General features: G+C 41.9%; 1 protein-coding gene across 1 annotated transcript; it reads right to left on the minus strand.

Moving 5' to 3' along the window:
* Positions 1-445: 445 nt before the first annotated feature.
* DAPL1 (death associated protein like 1) lies at positions 446-20,609 on the minus strand. Its single transcript, XM_059167266.1, has 4 exons — positions 20,470-20,609; positions 11,401-11,488; positions 8,816-8,876; positions 446-726 (listed from the first exon to the last, which is right to left on the minus strand). Exons 1-4 carry the CDS (start codon positions 20,525-20,527, stop codon positions 610-612), a joined length of 324 nt encoding a protein of 107 aa, XP_059023249.1. The 5' UTR covers positions 20,528-20,609; the 3' UTR covers positions 446-609.
* Positions 20,610-21,173: the final 564 nt, after the last annotated feature.

Here is a 21,173-nt window from a genome sequence, read left to right on the forward strand (position 1 = left end):
CTGCTGAAACTGTAATTCTACCTTTCATCCTTGATAGCTTTACAGAAGACAATATGTTTGTAACAAACCTAAGGCTTTCATTGTCCCTCACCAAACCTTCGAAATGAACCTCCATATTTATGTGGGGAGCCGGAAACGACATTTCACCTCAAGTGAAAGCTGGAGCATCTTAGGACAAACATACTGAGAAGAATCCTGCCTCATGTTTGCGTAGAGTATTGGCCTCTGCCCAGCTCAGAGTGTTCCCGTCTCCCCTCTGTCCTTGCGAGCGAACTCACTGTGGGTGGAAGAGCTCAGGGTCAGCATCAAGGAGAAAAGGGCCTAACCCGGGAGGTGGAGTGGAATACCCAAGTGTTCTGGATTCTCCAGGTTTCCACAGGATTACCTATGTAATCATCCGTGGGGTCCTGACCTGGACCAAAATGAGGCCCAAGAAGGCACTGGATTTATAAATTTGGATGCTTTATTATCTAAAGTCAAAAGAGAAGATACAAAAGCCGTTTTATTTACCAAGCAAGTGCACTAGGCCTATGGAACATTTTGGTCCTTTTCCCTAAGCTGCCAGATGTTCGCGGCAGTTGGCCAGACGCCTGTGTTTTACGTTCCAGCTTAACATTTTCGAGGCTGCTGAATAATGTAGATCCTTTTCAGTGGAGTGACCTTCTCCAGGGCGGGTCTGGGTTTTTGATGTGCCATGTGCATTACTGCTGGAAATTTATGGCTGAGCTAAAGGTGAGAAGGAAAGAAAAAATAAGGGCATTGGATCTCTTTGGTCATGAAGTATTATAGTAGTAGAGGGCCATATGGTTGGTCAGGGCAACAGTTCTGGTTACTTCTTTCATACGTCTTTTTCCCATACCACCTCCTGCTCTGGGCTCAACATGTACGCATTCATCCCGTTTCTCTTCTTAGCTTGTTCTTGATTTTGAAAACTATCAACTATATTATACCCAAGATGATGTACAGGATACACATATGCATTTATATGTATGTTTTGAAGTGACACTTTTAAAGGTAGGAATGCTTAATTATATCTCATCAGTTCTCCAAGATTAACAAGTATTTTTGTGCATATATAGATCAATATATATACAGAATATATATTCTAAGGAGGCTGTAGGGAACACCAGAGAAGATCCCACTGGGGAGGAATATTGTAAAAAGATCAAAAATAAGGAACCTCTGAAAGAAGCCATGGAGAGTTAGGGCCAGTTAGTATGTTGAAGCTTGAAATGGCTGTTTCTGTAGGTAAAAAATGGTCCAATATTGGCAATTTCCTATTGTTCAGTCTCCACAGCCTCATAAAAAGAAAGCTGAGGAGTGATTAGTAGCTCCAGGTAACAAAAGTTCTTATTAGTCATCCCACGGAAGATATCTGTGAGGAAAAGGGCTCCAGTGAACAAGTGAAAATGGCTCAAGTGAACACAAACAGCTTTTGACAGTAAGAGGAATTTCATATGGAACCGAGCAACATTATGGAATTCACTCTAAGGACAGCTTCAGATGGAAAAGGTGCCCAGTGCTGTAAACAATTCACATGCAGTTCTCCTAGGAGAAGAATTCGTACCCAGTGACCTTGTGGGTCCATTCCAGTTCTTGGTTTCTAAGCCGATCAATACAACAGAAAGATACCTAAGGACACCCACCTTAGCCAGCAAGGAAGGGTGCCTCAGCTCATGAGGAAATTAACATCGCTGTGGAACTTACATGCCCTTGCCCTCACACTCAAGCTAAATAAAGGGGGAGATGAACTACATATGACCCCAAGCATCACATTGTTTATGGTTTGTTTGGCCTCTTCTAAGCCAGGGAAAACATTAGTGTCTTATATCTCTTCTCAAATGTCCCTGAGCTCTAGGCACACAGCGTTCCCTTTCATGTGCTACTTGACTCCAGAAAGTCCTTTCTTCTTGGTCTTAAACAATTAAACACCCCGGAGGAGTATACGCTGATGTGTTAACAGTGCTTATCTCTGAGGAATTATGAGCAATTCCCCATCTTCTTCTTTACTTTGCCTGTGAGTATTTTTCTACAATTTTTCTTTCACCATGAGCAGGCAGAAGTAATATCATAATGAAGCCCAGGGATGGTCTCTGTGGGCGTTCTAGCAGGAAGGAAGAAACATAATCGAGGTATTAGTCATAAATGTTGCTTTATAATCTAAAAAAGAGCGAGTGACTTATTTATTTATTTTTTTTTTGGCCAGATTATTACCATTGGGCCACAAGGTATTTTAGAGTGTGGTAAGGGCAGTGTGTTTTGTTTTTGTTTTAACATTAGAACCAAAAGGAAACTTAAGAGGCCACTGACTTCAGTAATTTTCTTCCAGACTGGGTGTCTTCAGTGTCAACTAAAACAGATGGATTGTTTCAGGTTGGCTCTAAACCACATACAAGAGATTACAGGTGGGAAGATCGCCTGCCAGGTTACATGAAGTCAAGCACAAGATGAAGGGGGTGGGAAAGGAAACAACAAGTAATTCTGACATAAAAGAAAAGTGGGCAAGTAGCCAAGGTGAGATAGGGCAAGATGAGAAGTCGACGCTGAGGACACAAAGCCACAGAGTCACTGTGACAGTGACCATGGCAGGGGAGGGGAGGCATCAACCCATGACCTGACTGTCTCTAGGCTTATCTCCACACTTTAGAGGCTGTAGTTTTTTTTTTAATCTCTTAAAAATTTGTAAAATCCGCATGACAAAATTTACCATTTCACCCACTTTCAAGCGTACAGCTTGGCGGCATTAAATGCATTGACACTGTTGTGCAACCATCTCTGCCATTCATCTCCAGAACTTTTACAGCACATCAAACTGAAGCTCTGTATCCTTTAAACAACAACTCCTCGCTCCCTCCTCCCACCTTCCAGCCTCTGGCAACCGCATTCTACCTTCTGTCTTATGACTGCTGACTGCTCCGGGTATCATGTGTAAGTGGACTCATGCGGGATGTGTCCTTTTGTGTCTGGCTTCTTTTGTTTCAAGACTTACCCAGTTGTGATATGTGTCAGAATTCCCTTCCTTTTTAAGGCTGACCAGTATCCCACTGACTGTGTGTATACCGCATTTTGTGTATGTGAGATGATGATATGATGATGGACATTTTGGTAGCTTCTACCTTTTGACTATTGTGAATAATGTTGCTATAAACAATGGTGTATAAACATCTGTTCAAATCCCTGCTTTCCATTCTTTTGGGTATATACCCAGAAGTAGAATTGCTGGATGACAGATTTCTATGTTTAATTTTTTGAGGAGCTGCCATATTGTGGCTTTTTTTTTATAGTGGCTGTAAGATTTTCCATTCCCACCAGTAATGCACAGGGGTTAGGGGCTACATTTTTACTAAGGCATTTAACAGAGGTCCTCAAAGTTCTGCTCAACTGCTTTTCAGGAGGGCAATGCTGCAGATCAGAATTAATGGGAGGCTGTCCCTGGGGCCTGTTGGCCATCTGTGAACTGATCTGGGAAAGTTTAAGGGGGGAAAAAATCAACAGGATTGAGAAAGAAATGGAAATAATTCTGGCAAAGGTAACAGCCTTAGGGAAACTGCCCATAATTATTAAATTACAGATATACAGGTCTTAAGGAGCCTGGAGCAGGGCTGTCCGGCAACTCTTGAATATCCAACAAGAGACTCAAGTTCTCTTTCTCATATGCTCCAGTCCCTCAATGGAGAACACCTGAATGTAGAAGGACTTGCGGGTTGCAGGTGGAGAGTCTACAAAGAGTCTTCTATCAGAATTGAAACTGTTAGTAAAATGGTTAACCTCGAAATAGACTAAATATTTGCTGTAGATTTTGTATCAATGGCAATAGGACGATTGTATTTTCTAGCGGGAACCAGAAATAAATAGGAATAGCTTTCCAGAGTACCACCTCCAGCCAGGCTTCAGTCTGGCATCTGAACCTTGGGGAAGCTTTGGATTTTTCATCATTAGTCTTTATAGGATGACAGTGTTTGTAAAAAAGAAAGGTGTTTCTTGTCTGATTCATTAGGATAGAGAATCTCGGGTAACCTCGTAAGGGAAAGAATTCAAGGCCAGTGTGTGTACAAGAATTTCGGTCTTGCTGAGACTCCATCACATAAGGGGCAACATACTGAACTTGAAAAGCAGATCAATAGAAACTCCCACATGCAGAATTTACCTTCTTGGGTAGCTGTGACCTCAGAATCTATAGTTTTCGTTTCCGAGAAAAAAGCAAAAGAAGCATAATAAAAGTCTTTATGATCGGAGCTGTGAAAGAAATTCTAGATGCAAGAAAATGAGTGGCAGGTTTTGTTTTAGAGCCTGAAGTTAGGTAGTATTCACACACTGGCCATTCTTCTATTCATCTTTCCAGGGTGTTAACTTCCAGCCTGAATGTTAGCACTTAGATTTCCACACCCCGTTAAGCAAAATGCTTAAAACAAAACCTTCAGCTTGAGTCAATGAAATTCAAGGCTACTCCTATGGTGACGTTTATCTACAGAACAAGAGACACCTTTTTAGATTTGCAGATGCCTTTGATAGTTTCCGCTCCCTTAGGATCTCATTTCACATACATCTCACTAACTCTGGCAGTGGTGACACATTTGGCAACTTGAAAAGTGGCCCCAACTTTAACTAGGCTTCAACAGTCCAACCCACGCCACACCATAACCCGACCCTGTTACTAACGCTTCAGATGGATACTTTCATGTTCAGAGTAGCTTCACAATGATTGCCAAATTTTATTTCCATAACTGTCTACAGAATTGTCTTTCACTCTCTGCCTTAAAAAAAAAAAAAAAAAAAAAAAAAAAAAAAGATTAAATGAACGACCATAAATCTCAGAGGAGCTACGTGTCTTCTAAAGAGTCAAACAGCCTTGAAAGAATTGGTGGAACTTGGTCTGAGACCGGTTCTTCCAGATTTTCAGCTGAGAGAATTTGGGGGTTACCTAAGGCCTTTTCTGCAGGAATACCAGGTTATATGGCCTGTCACCAGGCAACCTGAATTTTCTCATTAAGTAGGGCTGGAAGAGGCAGGAAGGGCTATCTGGAGAGGGAAAGAGGCAAGGAGAAAGGTAGTGGGAGAGAGAGTTCTGTGTGCAGAGAAGAGTTGGGGGAAGTAGTGGGAGGGGAAAATTTCAGGCTGCTTCCCACCTAGATTCATACAATTACAGGCTTTGGGGGATTGTTTTTCAATCACCCACATCTCAGCCCCTAGGTCGGTTTTAAAGCACGGTATCCAGGGATGAGTGACATATGGATAGAAATGTCTTGCCATGTGTAAGTGGTTGATGAGATCCTATGAATAAGACTGACCTCTTACTGCCTTAGACTCTTTTTTTTTTTTTAGAGAGAGACACAGACAGACAGAATGCACATGTGCATGAAGGACAGGGCAGAGGGAGAGGGAGACAGACGCTCCCAAGTGGGGTCCATGCTCAGCATGGAGGTGATGTGAGTCTCGATCTCACAACCCTGAGATCATGACCTGAGCTAAAATCAAGAGTTGGACACTTAACCCACTGAGCCACCCAGGCATCCCACTGCCTTAGACTCTTAAATTCTTGCATTGGTATGAGAATTAACATGGGTTCTTGGGACCAGACATAACTCTAGCTGAGGGCATGAATGTTTCTAAATGCAGAGGATATGCCCCTCATTTCTGCTACTGTCTTTCTTCTGGCCAATTATATATTGTTAGGTCTTCATGACAGAGATATTATGGGGGAATGGTAATGCTGGTGAAAAGCCATCAGTAGATATCTATACTTATATTTCTCTATCTTTTATATATCTTAATTTTATTGTATGAGGCAGTATATAGTTTATGCATTTTTCATTTTAAAATTAACATATAATTTATTTACAGTAAAATATACCCCTTTAGTGTACAGTTCTATGAGTTTTCCTAAGTAAACACAGTCTGTGACTAAAATTAAGAGGAAGAGCCCTCAACCCTCAGATTTCCTCCTGTCTCCTTTTGGTCAGACCCTTTTCTCACCCCTAGCTCCTGACAACCACAGATCTCAACACATCTATTTTTAAAATGTCTTTCCATCCCAAGTTGACCTTTACTATAAAATCTTAAGAGGCTCCTAGGTGGCCCAGTGGGTTAAGCCTTGGATTCTTGATTTCGGGGTCAAGAGACAGAGCCCTAGTGTAGTGCGGGCTTAAGATTCTCTTTCCTTCTGGACGTCCCTCCTTGCTTCCCACCCTTTCTGTTCTCTCCCTCTCTCTTATAAAAAAAATCTTATTGTGATTCAGGTTGAACTACAGACTCCGGAGGGATTTTTTAGTGGTAAGAAAACACATGGATCCCACCAATTACCATACTCAAGATAGTCATATATGGTGATCTTGGGACTTGATTTTGTTGCTGGCCTTTTATCCTTTGCCTGGGATTCCAAGTGAGGTCCTGTAGCATGCTTGCCCGGGAATAGAAGCTAACATTTATGAGGGCGAACTGCACTTGGCTCTGCTAAGTACTTTGTGTATATTACATAAGGTCATTTTATTCTCACAACATTTCTGTGAACTGGATCCTATTAACCACATTCCTATTTACAGATGAGGAACCAGAGGCATAGGAAAGGGAGGAAATCTGAGTGACAGAGCCATCAGGAGACACATCTGATGTCTGATGTCAGCCCTGTTTTAACCAGTAAACAAACTCTGTACTCTTAGCCACAACCCTACAGCAGTAAACATTGAACTAAGAGTTAAAATTGTGTGTTTCTTTTTTTAAATAGGTACAGTTGCTGTTAAAAATATTTGTAACAACACACCATCTCAATGTTTTCCTGTGGTTTACAAATACAACTTGTTGTTATTGTTGTTGATTTTCCTTTTAATCTGTGAAATAAGGAAGTGATATTTTTAACTGAAAGGGAAAGAACTCCTCTATGTCATGACATAAGCATATGTGTCTATCAAAAACAATATAGACTCTGGCACCATAACTCATATATAGCCTAGTGGTGCCTGGGTGGCTCAGCTATTAAGCGTCTGCCTTTGGCTCAGGTCATGATACCAGTGTCCCGGGATCAAGCCCTGCCTCAGGTTCCCTGCTCTGCAAGAGGCCTGCTTCTCCCTCTCTCTCTGCTTGTTTTCCCTCACTGTGTCTCACTGTCAAATAAATAAATAAAATCTTTTTAAAAAAATATATAGCATAATCAGCTTCTACTGACCACTCCCTTTAAACATTTTATTTGGGGTTAACATATATTCTAGAGGACTGTGTCCAGTCCCTCCAGTTCCATTTACGAGTGCACCCAGTCCGTGGCCCCCGAGGAAGAGGCGTTTTGTGGGCAGGTGCAAGAGGACGTGGGATGCAGAAGCCAACAGCCTGTTTTGCTCTGGCACATTCATCCCAGCCCCTCTTCTAAAGCCAGGGAGGCAGGGGGCTGTTTATGACATCACCTCAAATCTATCTGTGGGAGAACCAAGCTCCTCACATTAGAAGGCTTTGTAGCGGTGGCCTATAATCAAGATCTCGCCTTGTACTGGGACACTTGGCTGGCTCAGCCAGTAAAGCATGCCACTCTTAATTTTGAGGTTGTAAGTTTCAGCTGATGTTGGGCATGGAGATGACTTAAAAAAAAATCTGCTTAGTACCATCTGCCTTGATACATCCCGTGGACTTCAGACACATCTATTTATTTTGCTGTCACAGAACCAGTACTACTAACCCGAGTGCAAACAGGTTACACTGTGCCAGGCACGGTTTTAAAAGCATCACACGTACAAACTCATTCCACACAACAACCCTGTGAAGGATATACTCTTCCTTATCACCATTTTTTTTTTTTTTTTTTGTAGACTCCATGCCCAGCATGGAGCCCAACACAGGGATTGGATTTGTGACCCTGAGATCAAGCCTCTGAGATCAACACTTGAGCAGAGATCAAGAGTCAGACACTCAGACAACTGAGCCACCCAGGCGCCCTTCCTTATCTCCAAGTTACAAATAATTTATCTAAGGCACAGTATGAGTAATTTGCTCAAGGTCATACCAATAAAGTAGAGAAGCCGCTACCAAATGGAGGCCCCTAGAGGTCTAGCTGCTCAGTTTCTGCTCCCATCTTTTCCAGAGTCCTGATTTTGGCAGTGACAGTCTTCCTTCTATAAATTATGCACAGTCCTGTCCCGTCCATTAACAGGAGAGCAGCAGAGTGGGTTATTCCTTGCTTTCAATGCAAATTATCTGCCCCAGCGGGGTAGAATAAGGACCTTCACTTAGATTACCTACAAAATTCAAAAACAAACTAGTAAATCCAAAACCAAAGCACTGTTAATCTGGTAAGAGTTTTCCAAGTTTCTGGAGCTACTTAGAAGAAATACAAGATATAGAATAAATTTAGCAACGGCCAACCACCCGCACAAACAGATTTTCCTGGATAAACCTAGTCAGTGCTGAGTGTTCCTCCAGCCCTAATCTGTGCAACTGTCCGCCACTCACTTTCACCTCAAATCAAATATTGCCTTGTGGGTAGGAAGTGGTGGGTAGCAAGGTCCCGCACTGCTCAAGTCCCAATCCACAGGCTGCCTTTTTATAAAAACATGCCGATGATTCTGAGAAATTTCAGGATGGCACAGTACAACTCTGCCACTTTGGTGTCATGATTCTTGCCTTGTTTTCTGTCTTATTTTTCACATGATTTATTAAACAGACACTAGGAACTTGGGAGAAACAGGTCTTGGGGAGTGCAGTCCTCCCCAAGAACGGCAAATGTCTGAGTTGGATAAAAGCTCAGTGCTCAGTTTTGTTCACTCATTCGACTTGACTGTTGGATAAATCCTGAGCGGGAGCGTTCGTGAGGGGCCTCACCCATACCCCGCCTCACCTTCTCCAGCGTGTCATTCAGAGCATTCATGGCCTGGAGTTTGGCAACGCTTGCAATGGCACTGTAAAGATGAAACAAAATTTCACTTAGGACCCCAAAATTTTCCTACTAAGGAGGTTAAATGATTGATACAGCGACTGTCTACTTGGCCTTTAAGCTTTTATTCTGCTTGGCAGTATCCAGAAGAAAAAAAGATTCTGCTTTTGTGTGTCCGTGTGCTGTAAAAATCTTTGTAGGCCAAGTTATTATTACTGGTGTATTTTTATTTCATCTTTCCATGGGTGTATATAGCTTGGTGACTCTTCACAACTAGCCAAACCAGCTGACCCCAGGGATAACCACTCCCCTGACTTAGAGCCCTGCAGATTAGTTTTGACTGTTTCTGTACTTCATAAAAGGAATCACACAGCATGGGCTCTTTTGCGTCTGGCTTCTTTTTCTTGGGCCAATTTATTTTGTAGGAGAGCGTCAATCAGGGCCGAGCCTGCTTGTACAGCTTCTTGATGGAAACTTTGCATTTGGCACTTTTTTTTTTCTTGGATGGCTGGCATTGGTGAGGGAAAGTTATTAGGACATGGACATAGATTGATGGTACTTAGAAATTTATTTTCTCTGATACATTTTGCAAAAGCCATCCTCCAAGAAGATGTAAGGAAGGATGTTTGTCCATGAAAATGAGGGCCTCATATTTCCTGCACCCACTCCCAAAGCACAGGAATGTCAGCGGCTGAGGGAGATTGAGAGTGGAAGGAATGAAGCTCCAGCTTCAGGGCCTCGCCCTGCACCGGCTCCTTCCTCCTCACGGTCAGGCCAGTGCCCAGCCCTTTCATATCTGTGGTGTTTCATCACTTCTCTTTAAAGTGGCCCCCAAATCCTACACACATCAAGCCCCCTATAACTGATGCTAGTGAATAGGGCAATAGAGAGGTGAGCTATTTCCTGCTGTTTATGTTCTGCTGTGGACCCATTCTCATTTTTAAAAAGATTTTATTGATTTATTTGGGGGAGAGAGAGAGAGAGAAAGTGAGCATGAGAGGGGGAGGAGGGTAGAGGGAGAAGCAGACTCCCTGATGAGCAGGAGCCCGATGCAGGACTCCATCCTGGGACTCCAGGATCATGACCTGAGCTGAAGGCAGTCGCTTAACCAACTGAGCCACCCAGGTGCCACCCCTCCCCTCATCCTCATTTTTGAATGACTATAAGACAACACCTGAATTTTTAAAGAGGGTCCCAATCTCCACTTTGTTACTCTCTGGTCAGCTCTTCCTACAATGTTCAGCTGATGCCAGAATTCATAGTTGAGTCCCCATTTCCTGAGGTGCAGAGGAACAAATTCCTCGTCTACTGGCTGCCAACTGGATGTCATTTCCAAGCCATGACTTTTTAGTTCCCGGGTCCCTGGCCCAGACATGATAACCAGGGTCACCATGAACACGGCTTATGCTTGATCAGGTTTTAGTGACAGAATCAAACCAGCCTGCAGTTCAACAACAGCCTGGTGTCGTTTCAAGGGCTTTCTCTGTTCTAAGAACTGTCCTAGAGCTCGGTCAGCCGCTGAGGATTTACAGCCTTGGCTTTCATTGTGTGGCAATTATTTCTGATATCAGAAGAAACAAAAAACATAACTGGTAATGGGGCCAATGCGCATTTCATTTTAAAAGTGGAACAAATCCTCAGAAAATTCTCTTCCCAGAAACTGGGAAGAAAACTTTAAAAATGATTTCAAAATAATTTTGTATGAAAGAGCCAGAGAAATTCCACAGTCTATTTCCTGCTGCATTCCCTTCTGAGACTGTTACACATCCCTACGCATCCCTGAACATCCTCTAACTCACTCTGTTTGAATCACTCTTGAACTCATCTGTGGAAACCATGTTGAAATTGTCTTTGAAGTGTCCCCATCACCTCCTTGGAGTTTTGCACGTTTCTTTCTTTTACAACACAGTCATTTTCCTTAACCACAGTCCCGTGCTTGGGCCATTTGCGCACCTCCACAGCCCACAGCTCTCTGATGAGCTGTGCCTTTTGTCAAGGTCACAGCAGAAGAAGCAGAGAGAGACCAACTTCAGTATCTCTATGCCTTCTGGCTATGCCAAATATTGTGGCCATTATTTTCTAAATAATTAAGTGATGGATTTACCACCACCACCCCCCGCCCCGCAAAACCCATTTATTTTTAATTCAGAAGATTTGCTACAGCAGAAAGCATACTATGAAAACAGGGCCAGCCTAGGGACATTATTTTAAAGGCTAATTTGAAAATAGGATCAAGGAACATGAGTCAGGTTTGGATGCACTCAGGATTGTGCTTTGTAAGTACAAGGGAGATGGGCAGGCTGCAGAGAGGAGGAGGATGTGGGTAATGAGTGGGCCCAGATAGAGTTTTCTAGAAGGTAGCAACCTTTCACCTGAATGTGCCTTTCTTTAGCCCCTGTCCACTCCTCAGCTGGCTGGCTCTAACTCTGTTCAGTAAAGGCCTGGGGAGCCTTGGTTTATCGTAAAATACAGGGAGGCCTCTGACTTCTGTAAGCAGTCACTCAAAACTCCTTGAGGTGATGAAGGAGAAGAAATTCAGTAATCCCTACCTTGTTTTCTCTAATCCTGTTTTTTTGGTATGTCTCTCCAGGACACCAATTTCTTGTTTTTTGGAAATTCGCATTCCTCCAGCCTTTACTATAAACAAACAAGCATCAAACAAACAACAAGCAAACAAAAACAAAACAAATAAACAAACAAGCATCAACACAGGAGTTGTGATTAGAATAAAAACAGTAGGCTTGCTTTTCTTATTCAAGGTATGAATTTAGATTTGAAAAGAATTTTAGAACTTACTTTTTGAAGATCTAAACTTTTATCTAAAACAACACAATAAAACGTTACCTTGAACTGAATAGAAGAAAAAATAGTGTGTTAGGCAGACAAGGTGGGGAAGCGGAGAAGGGCTGAGGTCTGCTTGTTTATGTACAGAGAGCAGGAACTGAGGCTAAGAAAAGTAGCAGAGGTTTACACCTTTGGTTTGGGGAAGAGAATAGCAACATACTCCCTACTCCCTTAGGCATTTCACTGAAAAACATTTTTTTCTTGTTATCAAACCAACTATGCTTTTTATGATAGCCACAGACAATTACAATGTGACCCTCTTGTTTTCCCACAAGATTAAAGTTTGTGCAAGGCTTGCACTTTTTTTTTCTTTTCAACTAAAGCATTCAAAAGCACAGATTCTGAGGGATGAGCCAAAAGTCAGGGCATGTGATGGTAACAGCCATTTAATTCAAGAGAGATGCCTCTGATCCCACCGGAACCCCACCTTCCATCCCAGACCCCAAACCTCCGGACATTGGCCAAGCTCAGATGTTCTAATGAGTAATTAAACTACATTAAAAATCCTGCCATTCAGGAGATCAATTAGTGTTAATTAGGCTACAGATGACCTAACAGCAATTCAAGTGTTTAACAATGTCAGATGAAATCAACTTTTGAAAAGGAACAACCCATTTCAGATTGCAAGTCAAAGCAAATACTTCTTTCTGTTCCCAGGAAATTTGCACATCTAAAATCTGACAAGCTCAAATGCGAAAAAGCTAAATGGACATTGATTTGTTTGAACCTGTTAATTCTTTTTATGGAAATGTCAAACTGACAAATTCCAAAGCTCAGTCCAATAAAATGAAAAGTAAGGAAAACCTATTCTATTTCTCAATGCACTTAGAAATTTGACTTTATCACTGTTCTTTAAAAATTATTATATATATTGCTGATTTTGTGAAATATGCATAAGGCCCATAATTCAAAAAGTGTAAGAGTCTGCAGTCTCCCTCCCACCATTATTTCCAGCCCCTAATTCATCTCCTAGATACTGCTAATGGTAGACAAGTCCTATGTTCATCCCCAGATACTGCACATATTACTCTTGTTTAAATGGCAGCATAAGATACACCTTGTTCTACATCTTGTTTATTTATATTTTTCATTCAATCATACATTCTGGAGTAAATTCCCTATCTATCTATATATAGAGAAATGTGTTGTTCTTTTTAACATCTGCTTTAAATTTTCATTATGTGAACGTCCTGTATTTACTTAACCAATTCCCAAATGTTAGACATTTCAGATGTTTCTAATTCATTGATGTCACAAACAATGCTGCAACAAATATCCTTTTATACGCATAATTTTGCACAAGTGCAAGTATACCCGTGGGAGAAATTCCTACAAGTGATCTTGTTAGTTCTGAAGGGTATGTGCATTTAAAATTTTGTTACAACTTGCCAAATCGCCTTTCCCAGAGGCTGTACCAGTTACAGCCTCAGGAACGAAGATGACAGTGATTTTTTTTCCTCCTACTTTAACAACAATGGGAGCTGGGAAATATTTGGTTTTGATGAGCAGGAAGTTAAAAAAGAAAGATAACGTGTTTTAATTTGCATTTCTTCTATTTTACTAAAGGTTGAGCTTATTTCTGCGTTTTAGAAGCCATTTCTATTTTCTCTTTATGAGCTGTTCGATTTTTTTGTCCATTTTTTTTAATGGTCTTGCTTTAAATTTAAAGATTTTTTTTAAAGGGAAAATTCATATGTTTATATTTCTGGAGACTCTCTATTCAAGAACATGGTATGCATTTCCATTGTTCACATCTTCTTTGGGGTCCCTCAGTAACTGGTTTGCATAGATCTTACACATGTATTGTCAAGTTTATTCCTTAAGCATTTTACCTTGGTTGTTGCTATTGTAAATGGGGTCAATTCTTCAATTATAACTCTGACAGATTGTTGTTCTTATATCTCTGACTTTATACCCAGACCTTATTGAGTTCTTACTGTTTATAATGGTTTTTTTTTGTTGCTGATTCCCTTGGGTTTTTCAGGTAAAAAACATTATATAACCTGTAAAGAATTATAGTACTACCTCCTGTAGAATAATGTTAAATAGTCATGATGGTTGACATCTTCATTTTATAATAAGTTTTAAGGGATTGTTTTTAATTTTTTCATTACATATGATGTGTACTTAGGTGGATACACACACATATACACAAAAATATATATGTATATGTAATATATATATATTTTTTCAAATTAGAGAAATGTTCTTCTATTACTATTTTGTTGGGCTTGAAAATTACAAATGCCTTTTTAGCATTCATGCATATGATCCATGATTTTTATCCTTCATGTGGTTACTTATATTAACAGATATTAATCTATAAAGATAGATTAATGGTTGTCTTACTATCAAACCATTCTTGCATTCATGGAATAAACTCCACTTGGTCATTTTGAATCACCATGTTGTTTTTTCATTGACTATAAAAGCTTCTCATGAGAATTTTGCAGTATTAGAGTCAGTCTAGGAAAAGAATGCTATTTTTACACATGGTCTGCTTTAAATTCATGCATACCCAGAAAGAGACACATATTATATGAGAAAAAGGCATGCAGAGTAATCAGCAACAGAAATCAAATGATGAGAAAACATCTTCTGAACAGCCACGGAATGTAGATGTGAAATAAACCAAGGGATGGCTTTCCCAGGAAGACGGAGGAGGGAGTGCCTCTGTGTGAAGGGGCTGGTGTTCACAACCCCTGACTCTTGTGCTGAGAGGAGCCAAACAGGAGGTCTAGAGGTTGGGCCTTCAGTACCCCTCCCAACTGTGTTTTTCTTTCTCCCTGTGACAAGTGCTTTTGAAATATGGAGTGCTGTAATTATTTTCTTATTAACATTCCTTGTGTTTTCCCTGATGCTGTTGTTTCTATGTATTTATTCTTTTTTTTTTTTTTTAAGATTTTGTTTATTTATTTGACAGACAGAGATCACAAGTAGGCAGAGAGACAGGCAGAGAGAGAGGAGGAAGCAGGCTCGCTGCTGAGCAGAGAGCCCGATGCGGGGCTCCATCCCAGGACCCTGGGATCATGACCTGAGCCGAAGGCAGAGGCTTACCCCACTGAGCCACCCAGGCTAGGTATTTATTTTACCTAGACTGATTATTATCACCAACTATAGAAGCAAACTTGTTAATAGTTAAAATAAGCAATAGTTAAAAATGAGATGCCCTTTGGAATGTTGAGTTCTGTGCTACTGATTTGCAAAAATCTTGACAACCTAGACAAGTCAAGAGGAGATGGGCCAGTGTGAGGAAGGGAGCCACATCACAGGAGGAACTAGGAAGTATGGAAACGTCACTTCTGAAGAAGATAGACTCAAGAGAATGTAGGTGGCATCTCCAAACATCTGAGGGGCTATCATGTGGAGGAGGAATGGTTTTCTGGTGAGGAATTTTTTTTTTTTTAAAGTAGATTCCAGGTGTGGGGCCCAACATAGGGTTCAAACTCACCACCCTGAGATCAAGACCCTGATATTAAGACCTGAACTGCGATCAAGAGTCAAATGCAAGGGCGCTTGGGTGGCTCAGTGGGTTAAAGCCTCTGCCTTTGGCTCAGGTCATGACCCCCAGGGTCCTGGGATCAAGCCCCACATCGGGCTCTCTGTTCAGTGAGCCTGCTTCCCCACATCTCTCTCTCTCTCTCTCTCTGCCTGTCTCTCTGCCTACTTGTGATCTGTGTCAAATAAATAAATAAAATCTTAAAAAAAAAAAAAAAAAGGAGTCAAATGCTTAACCAACTGAGCCACCCAGGCACCCATGCTGGTGAGGAAATTTCATGTAGGGTCAGATAGTTCTACCCCTACTGAGCTCTGGGACCTTGAGCAAGACACTTAAATCCCCCTAAGACTCAGTTTCTGCATCCTTCAATAAGAATAATTGTTCAGGTTACTCTAGACAATAGAGGTGACAGGAGCACCTGGTTTATGGTAATTGTTATTATTTATATTTACTTGATGTTGTTTCAGAGGAGAGACTGAAGACCAAAGGATAAATGTTCCAGAATGATACTGGCTACTGGTCTGGCTAGTTTGTATTATTCAAGGGGAAGTAGGTGCCTAGTAGAACAGTAAGTCCCTTGGCTCTCAGTGTGTTCAAGAAGTGCCCCTGCCATGAACATCTTAGGAGGACGTGGGGGAATCTGATGGAAGTTGAAGTAGGTGATCTTTATCATTAAGTCTTTGTCTCAAAAATAAAATCACTTTCCTCCCTTTGGAAAGAATATAAGGCACTTAACAGAGAAGTAAATGCCAGAAGAAATTGAAGAATGTATTCTTAAGAATAATAAGACAGAGAGATTTGAGGGGAAATTAAAAATCCTCCCAGAAGATTCCTACTTTCATCCAGGAGACTTTGAATCCTCTCTCTGATGGGGCTGTATGCTCTAACTCAGTGATTTAGGAGACATAAGTAAACCACACACACCTTGGATTTCCAGAGCACAGTTCTTGTATCAAACTTGTTCTGGTAGGTAATTTGCTTGGTCAGCCACATACAGCAGAAAGACACAGAAAATAATATCCCCATACTCTACATGGACATACTAAGATATAGATTAAGGCTCCTCACACTACTTGGGGTGACTGAACCAGATGGAACCGGTTTATGGGAGGGTCATCATCAAAGCTCTGCTGGGAACACTAGTCACACTGGTCTCCCAGAACTGAGATAAACCACTGTAAATAAATATTTACAATCCAACACAATCAGATACTGCCCATGTTCGATAGATCGGGTAGGTCTAACTCATGAGAACTCTTCGAAGTTTCACTGTATCTAACTTAGCTTACTTAAAGCTGTAGTAATTTACACAATTCCATGTTTGGGACTATAATGCCTTTTGAACTTCTATAGAAGGACCAATCAGAATTGGGCAAGGTAAAATATGAACTGATTTTAACATTTTAATAGTTGAGTACAAATACATAAGATAAGACTTTATGCAAAATGAACTAGAGCTTTAAAAAATGTAAAAGAGAGAGATGCCCTTCTGGATAATTTCATTAGAAAATCTAAATTTATGTGGGGGAAAATGAACCTTTGCTGAGCGAGCATTATACTCTTCTAGTTGCTTTTGTAGTTTATAACTTTGCAAAAATAGGCACTTGAGTTTAGGATGCTATATGATAATCTTCCAGTTAAGATCTTCCAGACAACATTTCTGGTAGAGGATAGTCAAGATAAAGAAAGACACATCTGTCCGCAAAAGAAGCTTTTCTCTTTCACGAATCAGTGGAAAATGGACGGGAAAAGGCCGAATAACACAAAGGTTTGTGCACACGCTGCCTTGTGACTAAGCTGTTATATTTGAAGATTTTAACTAAAAGTTGAGATGTGCATAAAACATTCACTTTGCATTTAGAGTCAGTTTGTCAGCCCATTTTAAGATGTCAATCGAGACCCAAAAGGAAAGTCAGGAAAAGTTGGTGAAGTAAAGAGAGAGGGCTCTAGAGCAGGGGAGCATGGGGCTCCCCTTTATTTTCAGATCTCAGCCCCACTGCCCGAACTAGCTGCATGGCTTCGGGCTAGTCCCTCGACCTTGCTGACCTTTAGTTTGCTCCTCTGTGAAACAAGGACAGTGCATTGCCGGTCTGCAGGGCTGCGGCTGTGTCTAGGGAAGCAGCTGGTCTTACAGTCATCCAAACCCCTGTCCCCGTGATGTCTGGGGGACTGCGTCTCACCACCTCTCCTCCAGCCTCACAGATCAACCCCCATGCATTGACTTGAGCGGACGGGAGTTGAGAAAAGGAAGCCTGTGGTGTTTATTCTATTTTAAATGACCCGGGCCCTTTTGTAGCTATGGTTCCCCCCTCATTTTCTGTATAAGATTCACACTTGCGCCTGTCTCCAAACTTCCCTCTCTCATTAGTGAGCCAGAAAACTGATTCTCTCTGGGAGTTTCAAAGTGAGCCCTCTGAAGGCTCTGATTCATTTGACTTAAACCCAGTTACAACGTGCAAGAAATACAGAAAGCCTCGGAACTCCTGCTCTTTCTAGTTCCTTGTGTACTTCGCTTCCTTCTATCACCTTCCGCTCACAGATTTTTGGCCATTCACGTGATGGGTTTCCTCTAAAACTGAGAGCAAGGCAAAACAAAAAAGCAGCAAATCCAAAGCTAAGCTGAAAAGCACCTAGACCACCTCAAGCTTAATGTAGTCTTGTTTCCCAGCACAAACCGATAACCAGGGCTAACCAAAGTGAGATGTTTATTATATTAATATACAAAAAAGAAACGTGACTAAGCACTCCACACGGAGGTGGGAAAGAGTGACAGCTGGTTGATTTCTGAGAGGTTTCATTTTCAACTATGAGGAGGCAAGCACATTTATCTTGTCCCTTTCCTTCAGTTCCCTTCTGTTCTGACTGCCGCGGTTGTGCCTTGTGCAGCCGTGAGCATCAGAAGCCCTTGCGAGCGACCGGGAAGATCATTCCTTCTGCCAGAGGTGTGTTTCACTAGGGCCTGCATTTTAAGGAGACTAACATTCACGTATCAGCTGCTTTACATGGGTTTTCTCCTTTAATTATCATAACAATCTAATAGTATCGATGCTGTTTATTAGCTGCTGCTTTAAAGAGGAGGATTCTGGGGCGCCTGGGTGGCTCAGTGTGTTAAAGCCTCTGCCTTTGGCTCAGGTCATGATCCCAGGGTCCTGGGTTCGAGCCCCGGATCAGGCTCTCTGCTCAGCAGGAGCCCACCTACCCCTGTCTCTCTGCCTGCCTTTCTGCCTACTTGTGATTTCTGTCAAATAAATAAATAAAATCTTAAAAAAAAAAAAAAGAAAGAAAGAAAAAGATGAGGATTCTGCGGCCAAGGGTAATGGAATGAAGGCAGAGGATAAGCCGAGACTCTGCCCAGTTCCAAAGGTGGTGTCAGTCCCTTCCTGCCACATCGCACCTGCTGCCCACTTCAGGGATTTCTATTTTGCTTATAAAAATCAGGTGAAGATTTAGTGGCGTTTTGGCAATGAATTATTGTTCCATCAATAACATTTTGCACCACAGCAAACTGGTTCAGACTTAAAATATGTAGCAAGACAAGCTGAAGGATGAGGTTTCTTTGTTCACTTGCTCTCCGTGGGGAGGCAAAAGTCTGCCTTCATCTCCATCCTAATTACCCCAAACCTCTTATCTGTAGTGTCACAGTTCATAATAATTAATTGTCATGCCAGGGGCATTGTGACATGCTTGATGGAGTCATGGTGTGCTATGTACACAGAGTAATTAGCAATCATTAGCGGTGGGACAGAAAGTTCCTGGTGGTTTCATTCAAACTTTCATTTGGTTAAGTTTATCTCGTGTTCTTTGTGCATAAATGTAATTTAGTGAATCAGGTTTTAGCTTCTCCATTTCATGAAGGATGGGGGTGGAAGAAGTGGGAAAAGAATGTGTTCTTTTTTTTTTTTCCTTTCTGTAATGAATGTTTCTTCTAATAATTTGCATATATAGTTCCTGGCCATTAGTTAGCATCAATTCTATTTTGCTTATTTTGTTTTGTTTATTTATTTTAAGAGACATGGCAGAGGGAGAGAGCAGCCCAAGCAGGCTCCACACCCAGTTCCGATCCTGATATGGGGCTTGATTTCACAACCCTGAAATCATGACCTGAGCCGAAATCAAGAGTGTGACGCTCAACTGACGGAGCCACCCAGGCACCCCAGCATCATTAACTTTAAATACAGATAATGTTAACTATTGCCAAATCCAATTGCAAGTATAAAAGGTCAGGAGTCTGCCACAGGAAACTGGGGCACAGTGCCTAGAACTTAAAGCTCAGAATTAGTAGTAAAATTCAGACTCTTTCAGGTGAGCAGTCCACCACAAAGCTATCGAACCTCTGTGTCCCTTTTCAAAGCTTTCTGAAGGTGATTCCTGCCAGCATCCCCTACAGCAAAGATAACTGAAAAAACCTTGGCTTAGAGGTGCCAAAGCATTATGGCAATAAATTTTGTCAATGGAGAAAGGCAAGAACAAAGTGGTCAAGATTTTGAGATGTTTCTTAAGGAAAAAAAGAAGGAAGACAGTTGAAAGAACATGAAGCTAGCTAAAAATAGACCTGCTCACCTCAGTCAAGCTATATGAACAGTAAGTACAATAAAGCTAACTTTCATATTACAGAGAGTCTACGTTAAGAAAAAGAAAAATAAAGAGAGAAAACTATGGCTACTTTGCCAAATACTTTGATTGCTGCTTTCCCTAGTCAGCCCCCCTCCAGTGCTTGGGTCTGTATTAAAAAGTGCTCCTCAGCTTGATGACAAAGCAAACTACATTCTGGATAACACTGCCAAACCCCAAAGCCTGAGAAGAGAGAGAAAAATAAAGTTGCTGTCCTCTGTGTGGAAGCTGGTTTCCCTGGGTCTGAAGTCAGAGGATGCACAGTCATCCTGGGGCGACTGAGACTTAGAGCTGGCTCCTCTTGAGAAGAAGGTTGCCATGGCAGTAAATTGCCTTCCTGTGGATGCCTCGCTGCTTACCTACGGCCCAGGAGGGAAGGTCCAACCTTAGCTCTCCCCTTTCACAAGCTCTGAATCCCATATCCCTTCATTTCTAATGAGGTTTTAATTCAACTGGGGCTTGACCAATCCTCAGGTGGTGTATACATAAGCTCGGAGAGTTCCAAGATGTAGGAGGCAATGAGGTCGTGTGACGTTAATGTGACAAGGGAACGCTGAGAACCTCGGCTCTGTTGGGGAGCCCCGTTGCAGGCACTGCTGGAAAGAGGAGCAGCAGGGAGACCGGTGCGCTCTGCAGGACGGCAGAGGGCAGGTGGGTAGCCTACCTGCAGGAGGATGCCCCCCTTTCAGCGGGGAGAGCAGGACTTGCCCTTCATTTGCCATAGCTTGTGCCAGTGCCAGTGCCAGGCCAGGATGGTGCTCCGGAGGCTGGAGGCTGCGTGCCAGCTGCTGCCGCCCCGTGCAGCCTGGCTTTATATGGGCAGGGGGCGGGGCCCCTTAAGGGCATTGCTGAGCAGCAACAGGGCTTGTCACCGAGCTTTGTGGGAACCCACATCTCCTTGGCAAGCTTTCTCTTCAAAGAAAACTTTCTTCTTGGTCCCTTTATCTCAGAAAGCAAGGTAGACAGCTGAGGGAAACTCCCATTTTCTTTTGCCAGAGGAAGGGGAGAGGATGAAGGGCAATCCTTTTTCTTTCTAACTATCCCTCCATCAAGTATATATGGTGCACCTACAATGGGACAGAAACGACAAGGAGGTCAAGATTTTTGTTTCAAGACATCTGTAGGCTTGCTGAAGAGACAACTAGAAAACAAAGACAATGTCTTTGCCCCAGCCTTTGCAACCGTAAGCATTCACGCTAAGAAAGGAAGCGGGGTTGTGTGCAGAGACTTCCCTACAAGGATGTCAATCATGCATTCCTCTTTCGTTTTGTTATTTTTTTAGATTGACTGGTATCAATACAACATCCCAAATTAGAGAGGGATAGTTAAGATATAGCCATGAGAATACTATGTACACATAGCGTATCA

The sequence above is a fragment of the Mustela lutreola genome, chromosome 3 (assembly GCF_030435805.1).
Source record: "Mustela lutreola isolate mMusLut2 chromosome 3, mMusLut2.pri, whole genome shotgun sequence".
Classification (NCBI taxonomy): Eukaryota; Metazoa; Chordata; class Mammalia; order Carnivora; family Mustelidae; genus Mustela; species Mustela lutreola.

Bases quoted from the DNA above. Each gene is read 5' to 3' on its own strand.
- DAPL1 (XM_059167266.1), bottom strand. From the start codon at position 20,527: ATGGCAAATGAAGGGCAAGTCCTGCTCTCCCCGCTGAAAGGGGGGCAT. The intron at 11,489-20,469 runs GTAGGCTACCCA...GTTTGTTTATAG, and splicing joins AGGGGGGCATCCTCCTGCAG to TAAAGGCTGGAGGAATGCGA. The intron at 727-8,815 runs GTGAGGCGGGGT...TCTCACCTTTAG, and splicing joins TGAATGACACGCTGGAGAAG to CTCAGCCATAAATTTCCAGC.